The sequence below is a fragment of the Thermobia domestica genome, chromosome 7 (genome assembly GCF_964235325.1).
Source record: "Thermobia domestica chromosome 7, izTheDome1.hap1.1, whole genome shotgun sequence".
NCBI classification, from domain to species: Eukaryota; Metazoa; Arthropoda; class Insecta; order Zygentoma; family Lepismatidae; genus Thermobia; species Thermobia domestica.
Window position 1 is genome coordinate 256,584,650 of NC_137460.1, and position 21,327 is coordinate 256,605,976.

Sequence of the window (21,327 nt, forward strand, 5' to 3'; positions counted from 1 at the left end):
GTAGAAGATTTAAATTTTACACACACATTTAGTACTCCCCTTAGTTCAGATTTGTTTCAGATCTCTGCGTTAACATAGGGGGGTACAGAGGGGCAAAAAATACAAAGAAGGAATATTTTTTTAACAAATAATCGATTTTTTCATGATTTTCCCACCTCAGGTACATAATGGAGACATGTGAGTGGTACCGTTTAAAAGTATGTTCTATTCTGAAGGGAATGATGTACGAACAATTATCATAGTATAGATAAGGATGTCTCAGGAAAATATTATAATACATACGGGTCATATGGGGCGTAAGGCATTTATTGTCTCATTTTGAAATTTGAACCTTCAGACTATGTCCTTTGGCCTAATTTTATCCCCCCCAATATAGATTATCTAATTCGCACACTGAACTTAGGTAGTCTTCGCTGTATTAGTCTCTTGCTTATTACATTCAACAAAAATATTCCATTTGTTTATTGGACAAAACAATCACAAAAATTTGACAAAAGGAAGTGAAAAAAAAGAAAGAAAACAACCTGCAGAAAAAGATTTGTCCCCGTATTGCTCGCGATGGATGTCGAGTGGTGTGAGGAACAGCGTTGCCACACCGAAGGCCGGGGCCTTCCTAAAGATGGCTATGGTTTTGATCAATCATACTATTTTTTAGTCATGTGATCATTGTAGTGTTGCCAGACTCGTTTCGTCAGATGGCAACACTGATATTTTTCACTATTTTAAAGTTTTCGTACTAGGCTATAGTAGTTTACTTTGTTTGGTGTTCTAAATTCACAACAAGAAATACATTCTGGGAGAAGAGCAGTGAAGCAAGGATCAGGTAGCATCGATCATTTTCTAACAAATCCAGAATAGTAACAGTTAAGATGCCGGTACACCTTAAGGGTTCTGGTCAAGTTTAGGCACATCACATTTTGCAAAATTTGCAGGTAAAACTCAATACCCTGCAAAAAAAAAAAAAAAAAAAAAAAAACATGTTTATTAGATACAAACTTCTGTAAGCGGAAGAACTAAATACTAAGTAATACAGCTGTATTTTAGATTCACAACTGTAGGGATGTTAGTCTGAAATTATCGCAAGTGCTTCACGACAGTTAAAATTAATGAGTGTATATGGGAAGGTTCTTAAACATAGGTCCCCACATTAGGTTAGTATAGTTTAGTATTTAATCCGCATAGTATTGCTGAGCGAGCGTTAGCAAGTGATGGTGTGTTAGAGCCACGCAGGACACCTTGTTTTCTGTCTGTAAAACAGCTAAATAGAAAGGGGACCTTTGTTCAAGAAGCTTGAAAGCTAGAAAAATTATTGTATTAGATACTGTTTTGAGGCGTCGCTGAGTTTCTGCAAGTGAAAAAAAGCTGTATTTTATGTTTAGGAGTGTAGTGTTACTATTGTAAAATCGTTACAATTGCTATTGGAATTCGTATGATTGCAAAAACTCACGTGTTTTCACTACCTTAAGTTATACAGTGATCTTTATTATATTATGGTATGTTATATATGTAACTTTAAAATTTTGAACTTCTTTCTATTTCTGACGATTGTAATGCATCTGATGTTCTCAGATCTTTCGCAGTAAAATGTATTATTATTATTATTATTATTATTTTATTATGCCTATACCGACCGTCGTTCACGCACCTGCTCCCTCCGGATGGATATCCCAGCATCTGCACAGGCACATTAGCTTCGCCCTGCCTTTACTCGGTTTGATAGCATGATTGCTTTTAGTGGGAACTTAGTACATGTTAGTTTTGTTTTATGCGTTGTAGTTTCTACGCAATATATCCGCAGGCTATATTGGGTCAGTTTTACAACACCCGCTCCAATTGGTATCCTTACGCAGAAACGAGAAATTATAATTATTAATTTTAACAAAATGGGTCCAAACTTCCCGAAACCTAAGCTAACCCTACTCCGCCCTACCCTATTCTAGTATAACAAAAGCTCCTTCGTAGCTAAGCAATTAGCGTACGCGCCTTTGGCGTGGGAGATCCCGGTTCGATTCCAATGGAGAGCTGATGTGCTTCAATAGGTTCCGTCTCATATAGCTGCTAAAAGGGGCGTTAAACTCAGAATCAAATTAACTGTACTATACCCTGTTAAAGCGGTCACGATCACAGGATGTTGATGCGCAGCTGGAGCGTATGTTGTAAAGTTTACCCGGTCTATTTATACACAAATCGTGAAAAAAAATGTAATTTTTCAGCAATTACATCTGATGGCTCTCATGGATTTATCTATGCTAAAAGGACTAATGTCATGTCGCTCTCCGCAGAGTTTTTGCAGAAGGGAATTAGTCAAAGAATTATAATTTTCTAAGAATTATTTCGAGTAGTGTGCCTAAACGTTATCTGCACGTAACAATCTGACATCCAGGTATAACATTTTAAAGTAAAGTAAGAAGAACCAGATAGTTTAATTAATGTAATTGTCAGCATCATGCAATCGACCTCGAGGAGCAATTGGCACAAATTAAAGTGTGGTTAAGTGTCGAATAGAAAAGCGTGAAATATATGGACGGAAACTAACCTTAGCTAATCTACCCTGCTGTAGTTATCCATTCTACATTTAGACATATTAATCTTAAAATGTAGTGTCCAAATATATTTCATTTATTTGCTGTGAACTAAGCTAGCCCGAGTGACTTCGTTCTAAATCCATCAATTTTGATTGGTTCTCACTGCAGCTTTCACACTTCCCGCGTTTGTTCTGAAAATATAAATTTTTTGTGAATGGATATTCATGCAAAAAGCACGAACCATGCATTAATCTATGTTAACTCGCCACTATGAGTGGCTTCAAGTCGTGAAACATTTTATTGGAGAAAGGAACGTTATAGTCATTATTGGTAACCTCGATATCGTTACGTGCGTGCAGGTCATCTTTAGGCATTACCCAAATTATTGTTGAAAATTTATAATGCTTTCATTAATTTCCTTCTTATTGATCTCACCAAGATTTGCAATTGGTCGTAATACAATATCTGACTTAGCCTAGATAAAGTTCAAGTGGGCCACTAAAAGTAATTGTTGGAAAATTATTAATCATTTACGGTTTACGTATAAATTGAGTTCAAACATTTGTCATTACGATTAAAGTCTTCTAGGTGGCCACTAAATAGCAAGAATACAATATAACCGAGTCAGGATTGGACAAAGTTGATGGGCTGGCACAGCATCGCGTGATGTATCCAAAGAAAGCAGGCGCGTCAATGACGTTGAGAGAGGGTGGTGAAAGGAGTAAGTTTCCGCAGTGTTAGTTTCTATGCCATCATTAATAGTTTCACCTAGAAACGCCAGTTTTGAACATAAAATACGGCGTTTGTATACCTAGGGAAATACGGAAAATAGTACCTAATACAATCTTCTTCCATGTGCACACACTTTTTTTCAACCATCGTATAGCATTTGTGATAATTTGACACTAGTATACTTACACTCGTAAACATGAAATTTAACGGAACAACATACTTCCTAATACTGCTGCCCTATATCTTTCCACGTAGCCTGGTTTGTTGAATTTTATTTGTAAAAGTTGCAAAATGTAGTGTGCCTAAACTTGACCAACATCGTTACGGGCATGTCAATAAAAGGTAATGAGTATAAGCTCACTGCCTTTTTAAGCCGGGTTGTAATGTTTCAAAATCTTTTATTCCTTCAGTCAGGGTTGGCTGGTTTAAACCAAGGTGGTTTAAACCAGCTGTTTTTTTTCAAAAAAACCAACTGGTTTAAACCAAAAAACAAAAAAAAAAAATGTTCGTAAAAGTGTAAGTGTTTGTAAAATCTTGATGAACACATTTGTGGGTTATGACGTTTCACTCCCGTATATTCGTATTATATTCAGACCTAAATTCCCCATTCATTACTCAAAAAGATTATACTACGAAAGCAACTTTTTTTTTTATAAGTTTATAAATGTTTATTTTGTGATTTTTTGTACTTGTTATTATTGTCATGTAATTGCAATCGAAGAAAAATTCTAAATATTGTTTTGTTTCAATGTTTACTATTGATAAAATACATCGAAATGCCGTACTTTGTGTGTGTGTGGGGGGGGGGGGTTCATACAGACCCCACTAGAGGAATTTAGTGAAATAAGTATCTTTGGTACTTATTTATGTATAAATGAGTCTGAGCCAAAGTGGACTCAAATAATTCGTATCTTTATTCACTTTTCTTATTGATATGCAGATTAAGTCGGTGTATTTCTTTAATTAAGACCAATAAAAGTCGTTGTTAACTAACTTGAACTAAATTAGTTCTTCTGTACTCCGTAGCACTTTGAAATTGTTCATATGTAATTCTGTGTAATGGTTTCACTTGTGCAACTGTTTATCTTTTTGTCCTTCTCAAATGACTCTTGACAGTTATATTAAGAAGCATGTAAAGATTAGTACAACGTATGTTTTTATCAGGATTCCTTCGTGAGTGAGTCGGCAGACGTATAGCATTTGTGGCCAATTAGTCCTGGTTCCGAGTTCAAATGGAGGACAATTTCTCTCGGATGTAACTCGAGAAGCGGTTTTTATTCCGCTTTAAGATTATGTGGCCCCTTCCAGCATAACCCGGTTGTTGCATAATAACATCAAGGCGAAACAAACTTATTTCTGTCCATATATGATATGAATATGTAGAGCAAATTATTTAAACCATAAAAACCTGGTTTAAACCAAAAAAACCTGGTTTAAACAAAAAAAACGGGTTTTTTGGTTTTTTTTAGTAAAAACCATGGTTTTTGCCAACCCTGCCTTCAGTCGTCTAGGTGGCATTTATACGCATTCCTAGAACTAATTCTTCGAAAATGCAACTTGTATTATTATTCGTTCTTTTGTGAAAAGGGTGGCATAACATTGTGTCCGTTTAAGAGGGCAAGGACACATTTTGCTATAGTATTTCTTTCTTTTTTTCATTAACTTGATACGGAAAGTCATAAACAGTCGCATCTTATTGATAGCTTTGCGCTTGTATTTAATATAGTTGATGTTGTTGGGACAATCTTAGACAGTTATAACTTTTTATTATTGAATTTGTTGAAAGCTTCTATTCTACTATCAACTTTTTATTTGTAGTGAATGTGCTTCTTCATAGATACTTGTTGTCTTTACTTACCTAAGGAGTTTTATGGTCGGAACAAATAGTAGCAGTGTGATTCAAGCGAGAGATTCCTGAAAGCAATGAGACGGGATCTATCTAAAGTCTTGGTTATTGCTTACAAAAATAAAGGTGTACGACTTTCAATTTGCATAGGTTTCAGTAAGAGTTAAGTTAATTCGTAGTCTGTCAAATAGTGGACACATTCAACTTTAAGTGCAGGGCTATCTTTCAAAAAATGCTAATAGAACAAGAGTTCGTAAGGCATTAAAACCAGAGCCTAATATACAGGGCGTCTCAAAAATCCCTTGACATAGAATAATTCTGTTATTATCAGTAACACCAAAGTATAAGTGGAGAAACCGTCTTTAAATATGATGTTTCCAATTTAAAGTGAAGGTTTTTTTTCTTCTTTTTAATCAGACGAGCGGTTTGGTCTGTGTACTCTTTATGCGCCCAATGTTAAATGAAAATGCGAAGTTACCATTTACCTGGACCCACGACGTAAGTGAATGAAGTTACTGTGTTGTACGCTAACATGTCAATGCCCAGTCCCCATTTCAAACAGTAACTTCATTCTTTTACGTTGTGGTAAGTGGCACGTCCTTGGAAGTAAATCGCAACGTTCCATTTTCATTTCACATTAAGCGTATAAAGAGTGTGCACCCGAAAAAGCTCGTGCGATTTTAAAAATTCCTCCACTTTAGATTGAAATTATCATATTTTGACACTGTTTCCCCCCATCTATTTTGTTGTAGCTCTGATAATAACAGAGTCTATGTTAGGGGACTTTTGATATGCCCTATATACTTATATATTACGTAAACACATTTAAGAGTTTAAAAGCACTACTTTCACATCGTGCAGTTTCAGTGCAATTAAAAGAATTATAAACTTGTAGTTGTTATACTGATTTTGGTTTGAAATAAAATTTCGTGTTTAACGTCGAATAGTTATGCCGTTTAGCCTAAAAAGGCAGATGATTCATGATAGCAAATGATTGCGGAAGAACTGATGAAATGAGAATGGAGGAAGAAACGGAAGAACACAAGAATACGTAGGGAAATGATCACAATTACTAATTCACTTGGCCTCTCACCAGAGTTGAACACTACTATTGATCCAATGAACCCCAATCTTGGATTGAAGATCATGGCACACCGGGTATCGTAGATTCGTTTGACATTGTCATGATATTAAGTGACTATAGTTTCATTAGTCAAGACAACGAATATAGTTCTGTGTGCGATTCCGTTCTGTACGGTTGGTGTTTTCATTGTAGAAAATGCCTGTTGTGCAAGTATAAATGACAGTACGTATCCTTATAGTGACCCTGTAAAAGATCGATTTATCGTACCATGTAGCTGCGACTCGCATGGGAGCTTTGTCAGTGTTATATCTGTGTTGAACACAAAGGGAGGAAGACTTCAACAGTCGTCTCCTCCTTATGCCCGCACCAGAGATCGCCTTGGCAAACATCAAGATAATTCGGACTTTTCTAGGTGACGTCAGCTCAATCATTGCTACCATGGTCTGCCACGTAATCATGTACACTAAACGGTCAAGTGTCGGAATCATGTGTACATTCCTATTTTCATCTTTGCATATGACATCTGCTTATTGCCGTGAATTTCTTCGGTATTATCGAAAGAGAGTACACTGATGCGATGGTGTTCAGTGAGGTGGTACTTGACTCGGTCAGAAGAAGGTCCGTGTAGCTGTTCCGCATATGTACGTGGAAGCAGGAAGATCCAGTTTGGGTTTGCAGTTGCCACATAGAACCTTGAATTCGGGTATGTGTATTCAGTAACCTATATCTCCCGCTCAATTCTGATCTTAATTTAGGGAAGATTTACTAGTGCGTCGTACTGTTCGGACCTAGTCAATACTGTCCTTTTCATATCCTGGGCATTTCACTGGATCCTTTTGCAATGAATTTAGGCGCTCTGTGTATCCAGAGAACGATCCACTATATTTTGCTTGGTATACGTCTTTAACACTGTATGTTAGGTCCCCGGGCCGAACATATATCGAGCATGTGTATATAAGGTAGATAGACGCCTTAATGAGCTGGGGTCGTCAACCAGATACAGCTAGAAATTCATTGATCTAAGGTAGTTTTAGCTACACCGCAGCAAACATCTGGTGTATGTGTGCGATCCACTACTTTGCTGCTTATTTGTTCGCTCGAAATTGTTACGGAGTTCCTTGGCTAAGCGGTTAGCGTACGCACTTTTGGCGTGGGAGAACCCGAGTTCGTTTCCCGGCGGGAGCTCATGTGGTTCAATTTCCATGTTAATCAGTAAGTCGACGTCTTATATAGCCTCGCTGCTGAAAGGGACGTTGACCTCAGAATCAACTCAACTGACCTTAAAATTGTTACATGTGCTATTTAAAGTGTGTGCTATGTTTCATATCACTCTTTATTAAACATTATCGGTTGTTAGACGGATGGTATGCATATATAACTACCACCAACATAACCTTCTCCTATACATTACTGTGTTCCAGAGTCATAATTTCCTATTGTGTATTATCGAATATGTATTATCTAAAGCGCAGTAACGCTCCAGATATCCGAGACCCGACTAACCTATTTCCGAGGTGTGTTTTTAACCGAGGTGTTTTTTTTTAAAGAAAAAGGAGGAAAGGAAAGAAATACCGGAGCGAACAGCTCCCGTTTTAAATGGCGAGCGTTCTATTATACATAGGTCATCCAGGGAGTCGAAGAATCGTTCGCCCCCTTCCTATCAAAGAGTATAGGCAGGCATGCTGCAAAGGCACCGTGAGACAGAAAAGTTAGAATCTTTCACACATACACACACACACACACACCACCACCACCACCAAGGAGTCCACCCTAACATTGTACCCGAGCAGAAGCCGAGAGGACGCAGCAATTGGTATAGATGATTAAAGTAAATTTTAAAATGTTGCAATCGAGAGGATTTGAATGCTTGAATCCTAGATCACAAGCGTGAAACTTTAACACGCATGGTTATCAAGTCGCTCTAGCTGTCGTATTCGGATAATCTAGTCGTTCTTTTTCACCTTTACCACCATTCACATCCCACGTATAGTAATATAACAGCTCTGCAACCATGTATATTGCAGTGAACCATCATCTTTGAAACATCCTAACTATTTTTTTATGAATTTGGATATATATTGAACTGTGTTTTTTATTTTTTTTTTCTATTTTATTGTTTTATACTGTATACCGTATTTCTTATTTATTTTTTATACTGTATTTCACGTCAGTAATGTTATTTCAGATTTTTCCGAGGGGTAACATTGTGGACCGACTTTATTATTAGAGTTACATGTTTTTTATATTAGTATGTAATTTACAAAAACCATGTGTTTCTCAAACTGATGGCATTAATGGCCCTTCCGAAATGAAGTTCTTGCCTCACACATTTACTATTGTATGCAAGTTGTGAAATGTGGTGTCCTTAAACTTAACGTGCACCCATCTTTGTGATAACCTTTTTCACGTTACTTTTAAATGGCGAAAAATTTTCTGTTAAACAAATCTGTACAAGTTTAGAAGTGCGGTTGTAAGTTGGAAAATTAAACGATAACGACTATCTGTCCGTGATGAAGAATGAATAATGTGTGAGAAACTTACTTATGCAGGCAGCATACATCTGATTAAAGTATATTTGGCAGTAGTGTTCCTTGAGTCTCACAAAATGACCGACAGGTGGCAGTGATCTACAGTACAGGAGACGGCAACAGCATTAGTGCGAAGATGACCGCTCGACTAGTAACTTGCAACGCATTGGAGCAGCGATCTGTTATAAGTTTTTTGAGTAGTGAGGTTTCAAACCTATTTAACTTCATCGCAAGTTGACAGCAGAATACGGGGATTCGTGTTTGTCCCTGCAGCAAGTATATGAGTGGTGCAGAAAGTTTAAAAACTGCGTAACGTCTGTGGAGAATGCCCCACGACCTGGTCAGGCTTAGCGCGAAGCGACAGACGAAAGCAATGCTTTAATGGAAGAGCTTATAAAGGATAAGAGGCGTATTACTCTGAAGCACATAGCCACCATTTTGAACATTAATGTTGGTGTAGTGCACAATATTGTCTATAACTTCTCCAGTTGAGTAAAGTGTCTGCAAGATGGATGCCACGTCACTTGGCAGCTGAATTGAACGACCGTCGCGTCTATGCCTGTGAAAACTGTTGCGTCGTTTCCACGTCGAAGACGATTCATTTCTAGGAAAAATCGTTACAGGTGATGAGACCTGGGTTCACTACTACCAACCAGAAACAGAAGATCAAGCAAGGAATGGCGCCGTTGCTCATTACCCAAACAACTCCACACTCAACCATGAACGGGAAGAGTTGTCCTCCCTCTCTTCTAAGATGCAAAGGGGTCATTTTGGAACATTGCATGGAGAATGGGACAACAGTAACCTGTAGTTCTTATTCATATTTGCTCACAAACCAATTTGGCCCGGCAGTTCGGAGTAAATGACAAGGGTTTCTTTCTTAAGGTATATTGTTACAGCATGACAACGCTCGACCGCATACTGCCCATTCGATATGTCTCACATACCCACTTAATTCAACATACCTTGCCCCTAGTGACTTTCATGTGTTCAGACCACTCAAACAATCGTTGAGATTCAAACATTTCGGAAGTGATGAAGAGGTGAAAACCGCGGTGCACTTGTGGCTACACTCATGACGAAAATACTTTTAATTGTGGTATCCATACACTTCCGAAGTCTTGGAATACTTGCGTTGAACGTCAGGAAGTCTTAAGTTGAAAAATGATAGGTATGTTTTTCTTAATTATTTTAATATCTACAGCAGTTTTAAGGTTTTCATTTGAATCAGCCTTGTATATTAGAGATTTGACGTCACTTAATCTATCATGTTGTTACAGAACGCTAAATTTCACCATATTTCTGTATTCATTCCTTTTGAGCGGGTAGACATAAAGTCACTTGAAGAACATGCGAAACAAAATAATAAACAGGATATGTTGTGAATTAAAATAATTTTTGTGTGTTAAAAGAGAATGCAAGCAAGTAAGTAAATGTCATGCGACCACAATGAATCACAAAATTAATCTGATAGAATATTAGTACATTCATTCCGGTAGTAGTTATACTAAAACAAAACGAAACAACTTGATAGAACAGCCCTTTTGTTGGCCTTAGTCGCTCCAACGCCTTCTGTCAGCGAGCAACTGAACTACTTCCAGGCTAGCAACTAACACGTGGTCAGCATATTTTGTTTTTAAGAGGAGTATCAGGAAATTTCGAGACCTAATTGCCGTTACTTCTTTTATCCACGAGACTCCCAAGTTTGACTGACGACGAATATTGGTAAATACCAGCCTTAAATCTAACCCGGGACCACAATTTAACCACTAGAATACGATATCTCTTTACTAGTTACACTATGAACAATTATGTAGTGTACTTTCTCAGAAACAAAAAAATTGAACAACAATCATTCTTTTTAATTATCTTACATTTAAATACACACATTAAAAGAAAATCAAGTCGATTCAGAAAACAAACGACAAAATAAATTTAAAAATTAAGGAACAAAGTTTTTCAGTAACTATTGGATATTTTTTCAGGTTTACAAAAGATATTGGAGCAAAAATATTCATACTGTTTTCATCTCCTGAGAAAATATTCTATGACAATAAGGTGTACAATGTGTGGTTTTTATTAAAATCTTCAAGATACCGTCTGTCATCGTTATATTTCCAATAAGATTTTCTCCTAATCATTACAAATACACGACAGTGATTTTGCTGCATTATATACCATTCAGATTTAATTCGGTTGTTTCCACAATTTTGCGCCAGACTATTTTTTCATGCTTTACTGGTTTCCATCTCATATACACGGGTGTGACCAGAAAACGAAGTTAATGCAAGTTCAGCTGGAGAGCTCTTTGCTATTATTCCTGCTTCTATTGATTATATTGATTTGACGAAGATATGTAAAAAGCAAAAGTGCATATATATCGGAGAACGTTTCAAGCCCTAGATGCTAAAAGAGCAGTGTGAAATTGGCTTTAATGTGATGTCCTTGTTGATAAGAATTTTGATTTGTATAAGGCTTTATACATTATAATCAGGTTTTCCGGTGGACATTTAACTATATCAGTTACTTTTAAATACATCTCAAGCTGAGAGGTATGTGCACTAGATGTAGAAGCATTTAAATTCTTTTTTATTATTGTTATTTGTTGTAAACTCGACTCCAAGACAAAGTTAAAAAAAAAAAAAAAAAAACCGAATCATTCTGATTATTACAGTAGCGATAAAGCATATTTCAACAGAACGCAACAAACGTGAAATTAGAAAATACAAATTGTTAGTTTGAGAAGTGATATTTGGAAAAGAAGTTCTGGTGAGCCTAATACAGAAACAAGTGTAAATTGCCATAATACGAGGTGCTACCCAAAACATCCGATTTTTTTTTTTTTTTTTTTACTGAGCAAACCAGTAGCAGTACGACATTCCACCGCTAGATGTCTCGAGGTACATGTAATAGCTACTGCACTATAAAGTTGCGTCATCTTTGGCGCATTCAGTTGTGAGTTGTAGTTGTGCGTGTCATGAAGTGTTTCAGTGCTTCTGCGATTTGTCGAATGGCTAACGTTAAGGAGCAACGGATTTGCATCAAGTTGAAGAAAACTGCAGCCAAAACCACCGCATGTTGAAAAAGGCATTTGGTCAGAGTGCACTGAGTTAATCAAGAACATTTGAGTGGTTCAAGCGTTTCAAAGAAAGCCACAAACATTCTCGTCGACCGTCAACATGCGTAATACTGGAAATGATCATGAAAGTGTGTGATGTGATTCGCAAAGACAGAAGGCACGATGTTTGTAACAGACTTCGACTGTTGTACGTTACATCTCAACGAATTCTACCGATAAACTGATCATAAGACGAATTGCAGCGAAGTTTGTCCCTCGCTTTCTCAGCATCGACGACAAAAACCTCGGGATTCAGACGTGCACTGAGCTACATCAAAGAGTTCGAGACTGTCCAAACTTCTTATCCAAAGTTGTGACAGGTAATGTATCTGGAGTCTATGGTTATGATCCGGAAACGAAGCAGCAATCACCACAATGGAAGATGCCATCCTTTCCATGGTGTAAAATAGGTTGACAAGTTTGCAGCAACATCAAGTCGATGCTGATCATTTTTTGTTTCAACATTCGAGGAATTGTGCATAAGAAATTTGTTCCATCTGGTCAGAATGCCAACCAAAGACACTCAAAGGGGATGTTTGGCGTAAACAGACAGAGCTGTGTTAAACGAAAGACAGGTTGCTGCATAATGACAAAGCGCCCACACACACCTCTCTCCTTGTGATAGAATTCCTGGCCAAGAACAAGATGGCAACGGTCCCCCACCCTTTCTACTCTCCTAATCTAGCCCCGTGCAACATCTACCTGTTCTAGAAGATGAAACTCACATTGAAACGGCGACGTTTTTACTCCATTGAAGTCTCCTTGTGATAGAATTCCTGACCAAGAACAACATGGAAATGGCCCCCCACCCTTTCTACTCTCCTAACCTAGCCCCGTGCAACTGCTCCGAAGATGAAACTCACATTGAAACGGCGGCGTTTTTGCTCCATTGAAGATATCCAAGTGGAATCGGAACGGATCCTGAACACCCTTCATCCTGCAGACTTCCAGGAGTGCTTCCAAAAGTGGAAATAACGTTGGGTTCGTTGCATACATGCCGGAGGGCACTACTTTGAACGTGACGGAGGACGTTAGGATGTAAGTATAGTTTTCTGACTTTTACAAGGACATTCTCGAATATTTTGGGTAGCACCTCGTAGTAGCTACTCTAGTTCATATGAAAAGAATATTTCACTTATGAAGCTGAAACCAACCTGGAGACTTGTCGAAAATAAAATGATCATTATACAACTGAGGCATATTGTTTGTTCAACGAAAACAAACCTAGCTTAACTCCCTCACTCTATAGCCTGGAAAGGATTACATCACGCTAATGGCTCACATTAAGTGGGTAACGAGTGATAAAAATCTTCATGACCCTCACTGCCGTATTTTGATCTCTTTAGAACGAAGTACACAGTTTCTTTTCCCGTTGTTTCATAATTTTTATTTAACTATTCATTATGCCTTATTCTGTTTTGCTTTTGTCTACAAAACTCTATACGGGACTCGTGTGATAATTTCATAAGAAGTATATAGATAAGAAAGTCATCCTATAAACTATTCATATATTACTTTTCACATCAACCCGTTAATTCGTGCTGCCCATATCACCATTTCAGCTTTTAATATAGCCAAGGCTATGGTTTTAGTTGTTATAAAGTATTTTACATTTATTTCTCTCCTTTCCAGGGTTTTCATATATGCTGTTCCCAGATTTACTTTCTTCAAGAAGGAACATAGCATTATTGAAGAACAGTCACAATGTCAGGAATTGTTGAGGTGTTTAGTGTTGACTCCGATTCGAATGATGACCGTAAAGAATACTGTGATCGACTTGAGGTTCTTGGTAGCAAAGAAAAACCATTTATAAGCAGCAATGAGATTTCAAGTGATTTAGTTCATACTAAAGTTTCATCATGTACATTGGAATATACGGGTCGAATATCAGCAGACAGCCTGCATGAGATTAACAACAAACACAGTGGAAAAAGTTTGAAGCCATTAACGGTACCCGGCAGAATACGTGTACGCACAGATTTGTTTGAAACAGACCGTACTTTCCAAAGTGTAGCTGAAACTAATTTAGGAAAAAGTTTAAGAAATCCCTGGAATAAATTTGCTGGGCTCAGTAAGAAGCATCGACTAGATCAAGAAAGGTGTGTACGTTTTTAGATACTACAAATTGCACTCAGTTAATTCTTAAAATTTCTCTTGACATATAAAACAGTTTACTAGAAATAAAATAATAAACTATTACAACATCTCACGTGAAAGAAAATTATATTGTTAAAGCTTTCGCTGATCCTTTATCAGATCAAGGGAAATAAATAGGGAAACAAATTTTTAAAGACCAGTAACTCGAGGAGACGTGATACCACGTCACGGCTTCGGCTGGATTCCTGTGTAGCTCCAGACCTTATTTTCATCCGTTGCCGCTACTCTTGTATTTCTTCTTCCTCCAGTCTGATGAAGTGTCACCGATTATCTTTATGACATAATTTTCTTTTATTTGTACTTAGTACTTTAACCATTTAGTACTACATAATTTGGCTTTTTTAACCTATTTCAGAATTATTTTATTCTAGTAATATACTGTAAAAGAAATACAGTATATTAACATTGTATATTAGACTAAAGGTACCAATAATTTAGATGAATTTTTCTAAACTTTCGCAGAGCAAATTTCTTTATGGTTTCCAAATCAGTTATAAACACAACACCTGTTAGTTGAAATTAACACATAAATATGTAGGCAGTACATTTTAATTACAGGAACGCATTTTATGATATCTAGGACAATATACTTTTTATATGACTTCGGTGAGTATGTCAGATACAACATTTTCAACAATTGAGTGCGTATTACGTCAAGATCACGAGAGATGTATATGCTTCCGATCCCAACCACAAAATGTTGTTCATGTGCGTTATTCAGTATTTGAAAATACCATATGGAGGAAATCCAGCATGTCTCGGCTAATCTCCTACAACAAGTGACGAGAATATTTATATGGTACGCGAAACACACCCTATCTAAAACTTAAGCATGGACAAATTATTTGGTCCATCGTGTCTGATTTGTATTTGTACTGCTGAATGAGGCATTAGCAGGATCGTGTTTAGTTTCTTTCGACGATATATCTTGATGTATTTGGACTACATGCATGCTTTAAACCATTGATGTACTTTCGAGATGATGTTTCACTAAAATAAATATTTTTTTTTTTTTTTTTTTTTTTTTTTTTTTTTTTTTTTTACAAAATCTCAGTCGTCACTTTTTCGTTTGTTTTTGCTTTGTGGGATACAAGTATCAATCCTTTTATACACATGACGTCTGTGCAAACAGCGCATCGATTGTATCTTTCATTACCAATGTATTAGCGGTGAAACTTCTAAATAAATGATTCTGTATATAAGTATGCATATGGGATAGATATGCTTCCCTCGTGAGTTTGAGTTCTTAGCGCTTAAGATATTTCATCTCTGTATCTCCACATGATCCCAAACTAATTATTTTATTCATAATAAATTACATAGAAATTTGATTGTGTCACACAGTTGTAAATATTTTATGGCAATTTTTCACAGCATGTGATTGAAGAACTAGGTTACGTTAGTGTTTTATACTTAAAACCAGCTTTCGGCTAGCTGAGGGCTCTGCCCCAAACCCCAGCATTTGCTTGGCCTACGGCCTTGTACCTCCCAAACCCACAATTCTACGGAATTTCAAGTTTCTTTTACTATTTCGACTATCTAAAAGATAAGATTTTGCATCCCAAGAAAATGTTCGTTTCAATTACATGTGAATTTTTTCATCCCCTTTGAGACCCCTTAAAAACTAAAAATATTCAGTTTGGAAATTTTCCTGTGGGCTAGTTCGGGAAGGCAACAATCATGCTAAATTTCATCATTTTAATCAAGCCGGAAGTGCCTAAACATTTTTATGTATAGATGTCCCATATAAATAACACGCGGAAGATTTCTTAGTTCCCCATAAGACAACTCTAAAGTTGGAAATTTTTATTTTTGGTGATTTACTTGCATAGCGGTAGCGAAAACGTACAACATATGAATTTCAAGTTTATGTTGTAATTCCAAGTACCTAAAATATGAGGTTATAGGTAAAAAAAAGAAAACAGCAATTCAAATACCATGGAGAATTTCTTCATTCCCCCCTTTTAGACCTCTTAAAAAGTAAAAATATTGATTTTGGCAATTTCTCTATTGGTTAGTCCTGAAGTTACAATCATGCCAAATTTCAACTTTCCACGTAAACCGGAAGTACCCATTTACTTTGTCAGTTCATGCAGTTTTATATATAGTTATTAGGATGTCTAATTTCCTTTTTTGTTTTGAATAGGAAAGAGAGCGAGAAGACTGCTTACGAACTAACCAAGAATAATTCAGGAAATGTGATGTCTTATCAATATTTAGATGTTCCTGCTTCTGCTAGCTTCGATTGTTCCCGCTCTGCAAGAGATAAGAGACAAAAACGAGAAATAAATGCCTAGAATACAAACATACTTGTGCTTATGACACGCTCACAGAAGAAAGAAGTAATGATAACGACACGTTTAGCAGTGTTAGTGCAAAACCTTATTTCTGTTCATTCTGTAAGAGTAAAATTTCTGATGAACTGTGTTTAATCAAACATGTTTCTGTGATTATTTTAATAAGGCAGTATACTAAATGAAGAAACAGAGCTATTAATAATTGTTTATTATTCACGTAAAATATACTTAAATTGTTTATTTTTCTAAACAACATATTGTTACCAGAAGAATACACAGAATAAAAGAAAAGAAACACGTCAAAGTTGTTACGATGGAAATGTTGCTTTGTCAATTGTTAATAATTCATTGTGGCTGTTGCGGAATAGAGACGAAACATTAGACAAAATTTCTTCATTATGGAGACGAGAAAGATGTCTTTAGTTCTTCATGTTTTGCTCTATTAATCAGGAAATAGCAAATGATATTTTGCTTTCTTTGAAATTTATATAAATCCGAAGCTTTTTGAGTTCGATGCGTTACGGTTTGTCGAATTCCATCTTTCTAATTTCCTTATTCGTAGATATATTTTTAATCTACACTATACGGCCTACAACAAAAATGTGTAGTTTCAAAAAAAAAAAAAAAAAAAAAGAAAGAAAGAAAAAAAAAAGATGAGCTTTTATAATACTTGACCTAAAGAGTAGTTTCGGAAAACTTAAGTACATAGTAGCTGTGATATGAATTACTATACGTAATTATTATAGGAGTATCAAGGTTTTGTTTTCATGTGTTGGAAGTACGAAAACCAATTATATTTTTTACACACGTGCACAAAAAATAAAAGAATAGGAAAGAATTATATTAACGAAAATGCTTTATAAGTGATATTGTACAAATTCAAAAACAGTAGAAACCTTTATGGAGAAAATATTTAATTTTTTACTTTTGAGATTTTTAGTGATTTTTTTTTTCATGTTGTGGTAAGTGATTATAGAATTTTCTATTTGAAATATCTATGTATACGGGGTTGGCATAAAGTCACTTTTGCCAAAACAAGTAAGGAAATGCATATTGGGGAAAGCGACTTTGTGTTCACTATATATATATATATACAGGGTGTTTCAAAACAACACCGACAACGTTTGAGAAGTGATTCTTAACACCAAGATAAGTCAAAAAATATATACCAACCTGGGTACAGAAATCTGTCATTTCAGGGTTATAGGCTGACGAAAACATGAATAAATGAACTTTAAAGGTCGATAGCTCCAATATTATGAGACCTACCGTAGTCGGATCAACACTTCACCTAGGAACTAATATATATTTTATCTGAATAACCATGTTTCTGAAATTCCGCATTTTTTATATAGCGCTAGTTAGTGAGTACTTTAAATTATATGGGGGTCCCGGGTTCGATCCCAGCTCCCGCCAAGTGAACTTTGTGGTGGACAAACACCGTGTGCGTGGGTTTTCTCGGGGTTCTTCCGTTTCCTCCCACTTCTTCATTCCACCACTTCATTCATTTCTCATCATCACCGTCTCCTTTAGCCTAACCGGCATAACCGTGGGACGTAAAACTCAGAGATTTCATTTAAATTATATGCCCGTAGCTAAACTCCCTCTATGAAAATTCTTGCGTGAATACCTTAGGATTCTGAAACGTGAATTTTTGGATAGGGTACATCAGACTACGGTAGGTCCCATAGTATTGGAGATACGGTCATTTAAAGTTCATTCTTTTCACGTTTTCGGCAGCCTATAACTTTCAAATTAATGATTTCTGCACCCAGGTTGGTCTATCCTTTTTGTCTTCTTGGTGTCAGGAATCATCTCCCAAACGTTGTCGATGTTGTTTTGAAACACCCTGTAGTAAATGTGTTTAGTTCTGAAGGAGATAAGTGGCAATTTTAGTTTAAAAAAATGTAGTATGGGTGTATTTACCAACAGGAATCCGTACCTAAGCAGTTTACGTGAGAATCTATTTCATTCTAGTTCATACCAAGTTTCAAAAGTAGAAATATACGGTGAATATATATATATATATATATATTAGGGATGGCCAAAATTTTCCGGAATCCGGATTCCGGAAATTTTGTTTTCCGGAATCGGAAAATTTACTTTCCGGAATTCGGAAAAATTCCGGAATTCGGAAAAATTCCGGATTTCGGAAAAATTCCGGATTTCGGAAAAATTCCGGAATTCAGAAAAATTCCGGAATTCGGAAAAATTCCGGAATTCGGAAAAATTCCGGAATTCGGAAAAATTCCGGAATTCGGAAAAATCCGGAATTCGGAAAAAATCCGGATTTCGGAAAAATTCCGGAATTCAGAAAAATTCCGGATTTCGGAAAAAATCCGGAATTCGGAAAAATTCCGGAATTCGGAAAAATTCCGGAATTCGGAAAAATTCCGGATTTCGGAAAAATTCCGGAATTCAGAAAAATTCCGGAATTCGGAAAAATTCGGAAAAATTCCGGAATTCGGAAAAAATCCGGATTTCGGAAAAATTCCGGAATTCAGAAAAATTCCGGATTTCGGAAAAAATCCGGAATTCGGAAAAATTCCGGATTTCGGAAAAATTCCGACATTCGGAAAAAATCCGGAATTTAGAAAAAATCGGAATTTTTCCGAGATCCGGAATTTTTCCGATTTTACTTTCCGGATTCCGGAAAGTAAAAATTCTGGAATTATCCATCCTTAGCTAATAGCTGTTAAAAGAGAAACACAATAATGAATAGGCTATATATACTGTATTAATTTCTTGTAGTTGGATATGTCTTTATCATTTACGTAGACAATTGCTACTGCAGTTATTTACTACTTTATGAGAAAGGTCTTATTTTCACACACAAAAAAGTCGCCGGTATGTCTCAAACATTATCGCGTTCCCACCTGCAGCTGCTCCAAAGCACTGCAAACTACTTTTTAACCAGGCGAAAGGCAGTGAAGGAAAATAAATCTCAACAAATATTCTAATAACATTCGCTTATTGTCAACATACCTACAGTGAGCGCAGAAAGTGTTCGTACACCGTGCATACTTTATATTGAAAACAGCTAGCATGAGAACGGGAGGTGGAAAATATATATAAACAGAATTAAGACTACACATTCATACATTTTATTTCTATATACAAGAGAAAGGCCAAACAAACACAATCACTGTTTTGTTCAGAAGAAAAGAGAGAATTCCTTTTTTGTAAACGCAAAAAGTCACCGTACACTTATGCTTGAATTAATGCTTATAAAGTATATTACGCTATTTAATATTTTGTGGGATTACCCTGTACGTTAATGATTGTCTGTAGTCTTCGTGGCATTGATTTCACCTGTAGTAGTTCGTAGTTCTGTCGCTTCGGGACTGATTATGTCCCATTCTTCTTGAATAGCTTTTCTTAGGCCTTCTTTAGTAGACAAGCTGTGAATTCTGATTCTTGTCTCCAGAACAGATCATAGATGTTCTATGGGGTTCATGTCTGGGGATTGGGGAGGTGTGCGAAGCTGTTTCAAGGTATTATAGAGTCAGGGGCGGATCCAGAGGGGGGCGATCGGGGCGATCGCCCCCCCCCCCCACAAGAGGAAATTCTTATTTTATATATAAATAAACCCATCCATAACAAGTTTGGAGCTCTTAAAAGTAGCAGTATTACCGCCGACCGCCCCCCCCCCCGCAGAAGTCCGTCCTGGATCCGCCCCTGGCAAACCTTGCAGACAGGCCTCGTTCAACAGTACAAACAATAATTGCGATGTATAATGTTTCTATCACTGTGCGAAACCATAAAAAAAATAATAAAAAAAATATAATAATAAAAAAAAGAACTGGAAGACCAAGAGTGTTGAGTGAACAAGTTAAACGTTACATTATTAGGGAAAGAAAAAAGGTTCCAAAAAGTAGTGTTGTGCAATTGGCAACGGATCTGGAAACACGCGGTGTTAAAGTATCAGCCAGTACAGTGCGGAATATTTGCAGGGTATCATGGTCGGATAGCCAGGAAAATGTTCTGGGTGAACAAGACAAATCGTATAAAGAGACTAAAGTTTGAAAAAGAGTATAAAGATAAGGGATCAGGCTTATATTTTCGGACGAAAGTAAATTTAATTTTATCGAGTCCAATGGGAGGCGTATGGTATGGCGCAAGGTGAATACAGAGATGAATCCTCAAAATTTCGTCCCTAAAGTAAGACACGGAGGAGGGTCCGTGCTCGTCTGGGGTTGTATGAGTGCCTCAGGAGTGGGTCGTCTCCACCTTATCGATGGAGTGATGATCCACAAAGTGTATATTAACATATGAAAGGAATATCTCCATACTAGTGCGCAGAAGATGGTTCTTGAAAACAATTTATTGTTCAGCAAGACAACGACTCCAAACATACAGCGGAAAATACTCGATTGTGGCTACTCTATACAGGGGCGGATCCAGGACGGACTTCTGGGGAAGGGGCGGTCGGCAGTAATACTGCTACTTTTAAGAGCTCCAAACTTGTTATGGATGGGTTTATTTATATATAAAATAAGAAAGTTTCCTCTTGTGGGGGGGGGGGCGATGGCCCCGATCGCCCCCCTCTGGATCTGCCCCTGAGGTTTGCTATCTTTCTCAAAGACTTACCCTTCTTATGCACTTTAATAATTACTTTTCTTGTCTCCTCATTTGTTTCTGTTCGGTTGCTTCCCATTTCGACAGCCCACCGTGCAGTTTTTTCACTCCTATTCACAACTAAACTCATTCTGTTACTCGTCATGCTATACAGAGGTGTATATTCAGGTGAATACTAGTGAACCCTAGTTGTGGTATCTTTGTTTCGTATTCGTACGTCAGGTGTACGGTCACTTTTTGCGTCTACTCTATACATTTTCTACGGAATTTATTTACTTTCTGACCATTAAACTTGTTTTTGTGGTTCTTTATTGATATATTCATAAAGCTTAGTTTTCATTATTCATATTGTGTGTGTTATTACACTTCTTAAATTTTCTGTTTCTTTTTCGCAGGCATTCTCGTTTCAATAGCATAGGTGTACGAACACTTTCTGCGCTCACTGTATGTACAGTAAATACA

The 21,327-nt window shown here is 36.8% G+C and overlaps 1 protein-coding gene across 1 annotated transcript; it reads left to right on the forward strand.

The window, feature by feature from the left end:
• The first annotated feature begins 561 nt into the window (after positions 1 to 561).
• Positions 562 to 18,343, forward strand: LOC145690845 (uncharacterized). Its single transcript, XM_081766203.1, has 3 exons — positions 562 to 823; positions 13,466 to 13,932; positions 16,137 to 18,343. The coding sequence occupies exons 2-3, from the start codon at positions 13,538 to 13,540 to the stop codon at positions 16,285 to 16,287; spliced, it is 546 nt and encodes a 181-aa protein (XP_081622329.1). The 5' UTR covers positions 562 to 823; positions 13,466 to 13,537; the 3' UTR covers positions 16,288 to 18,343.
• The last annotated feature ends 2,984 nt before the right edge of the window (positions 18,344 to 21,327 follow it).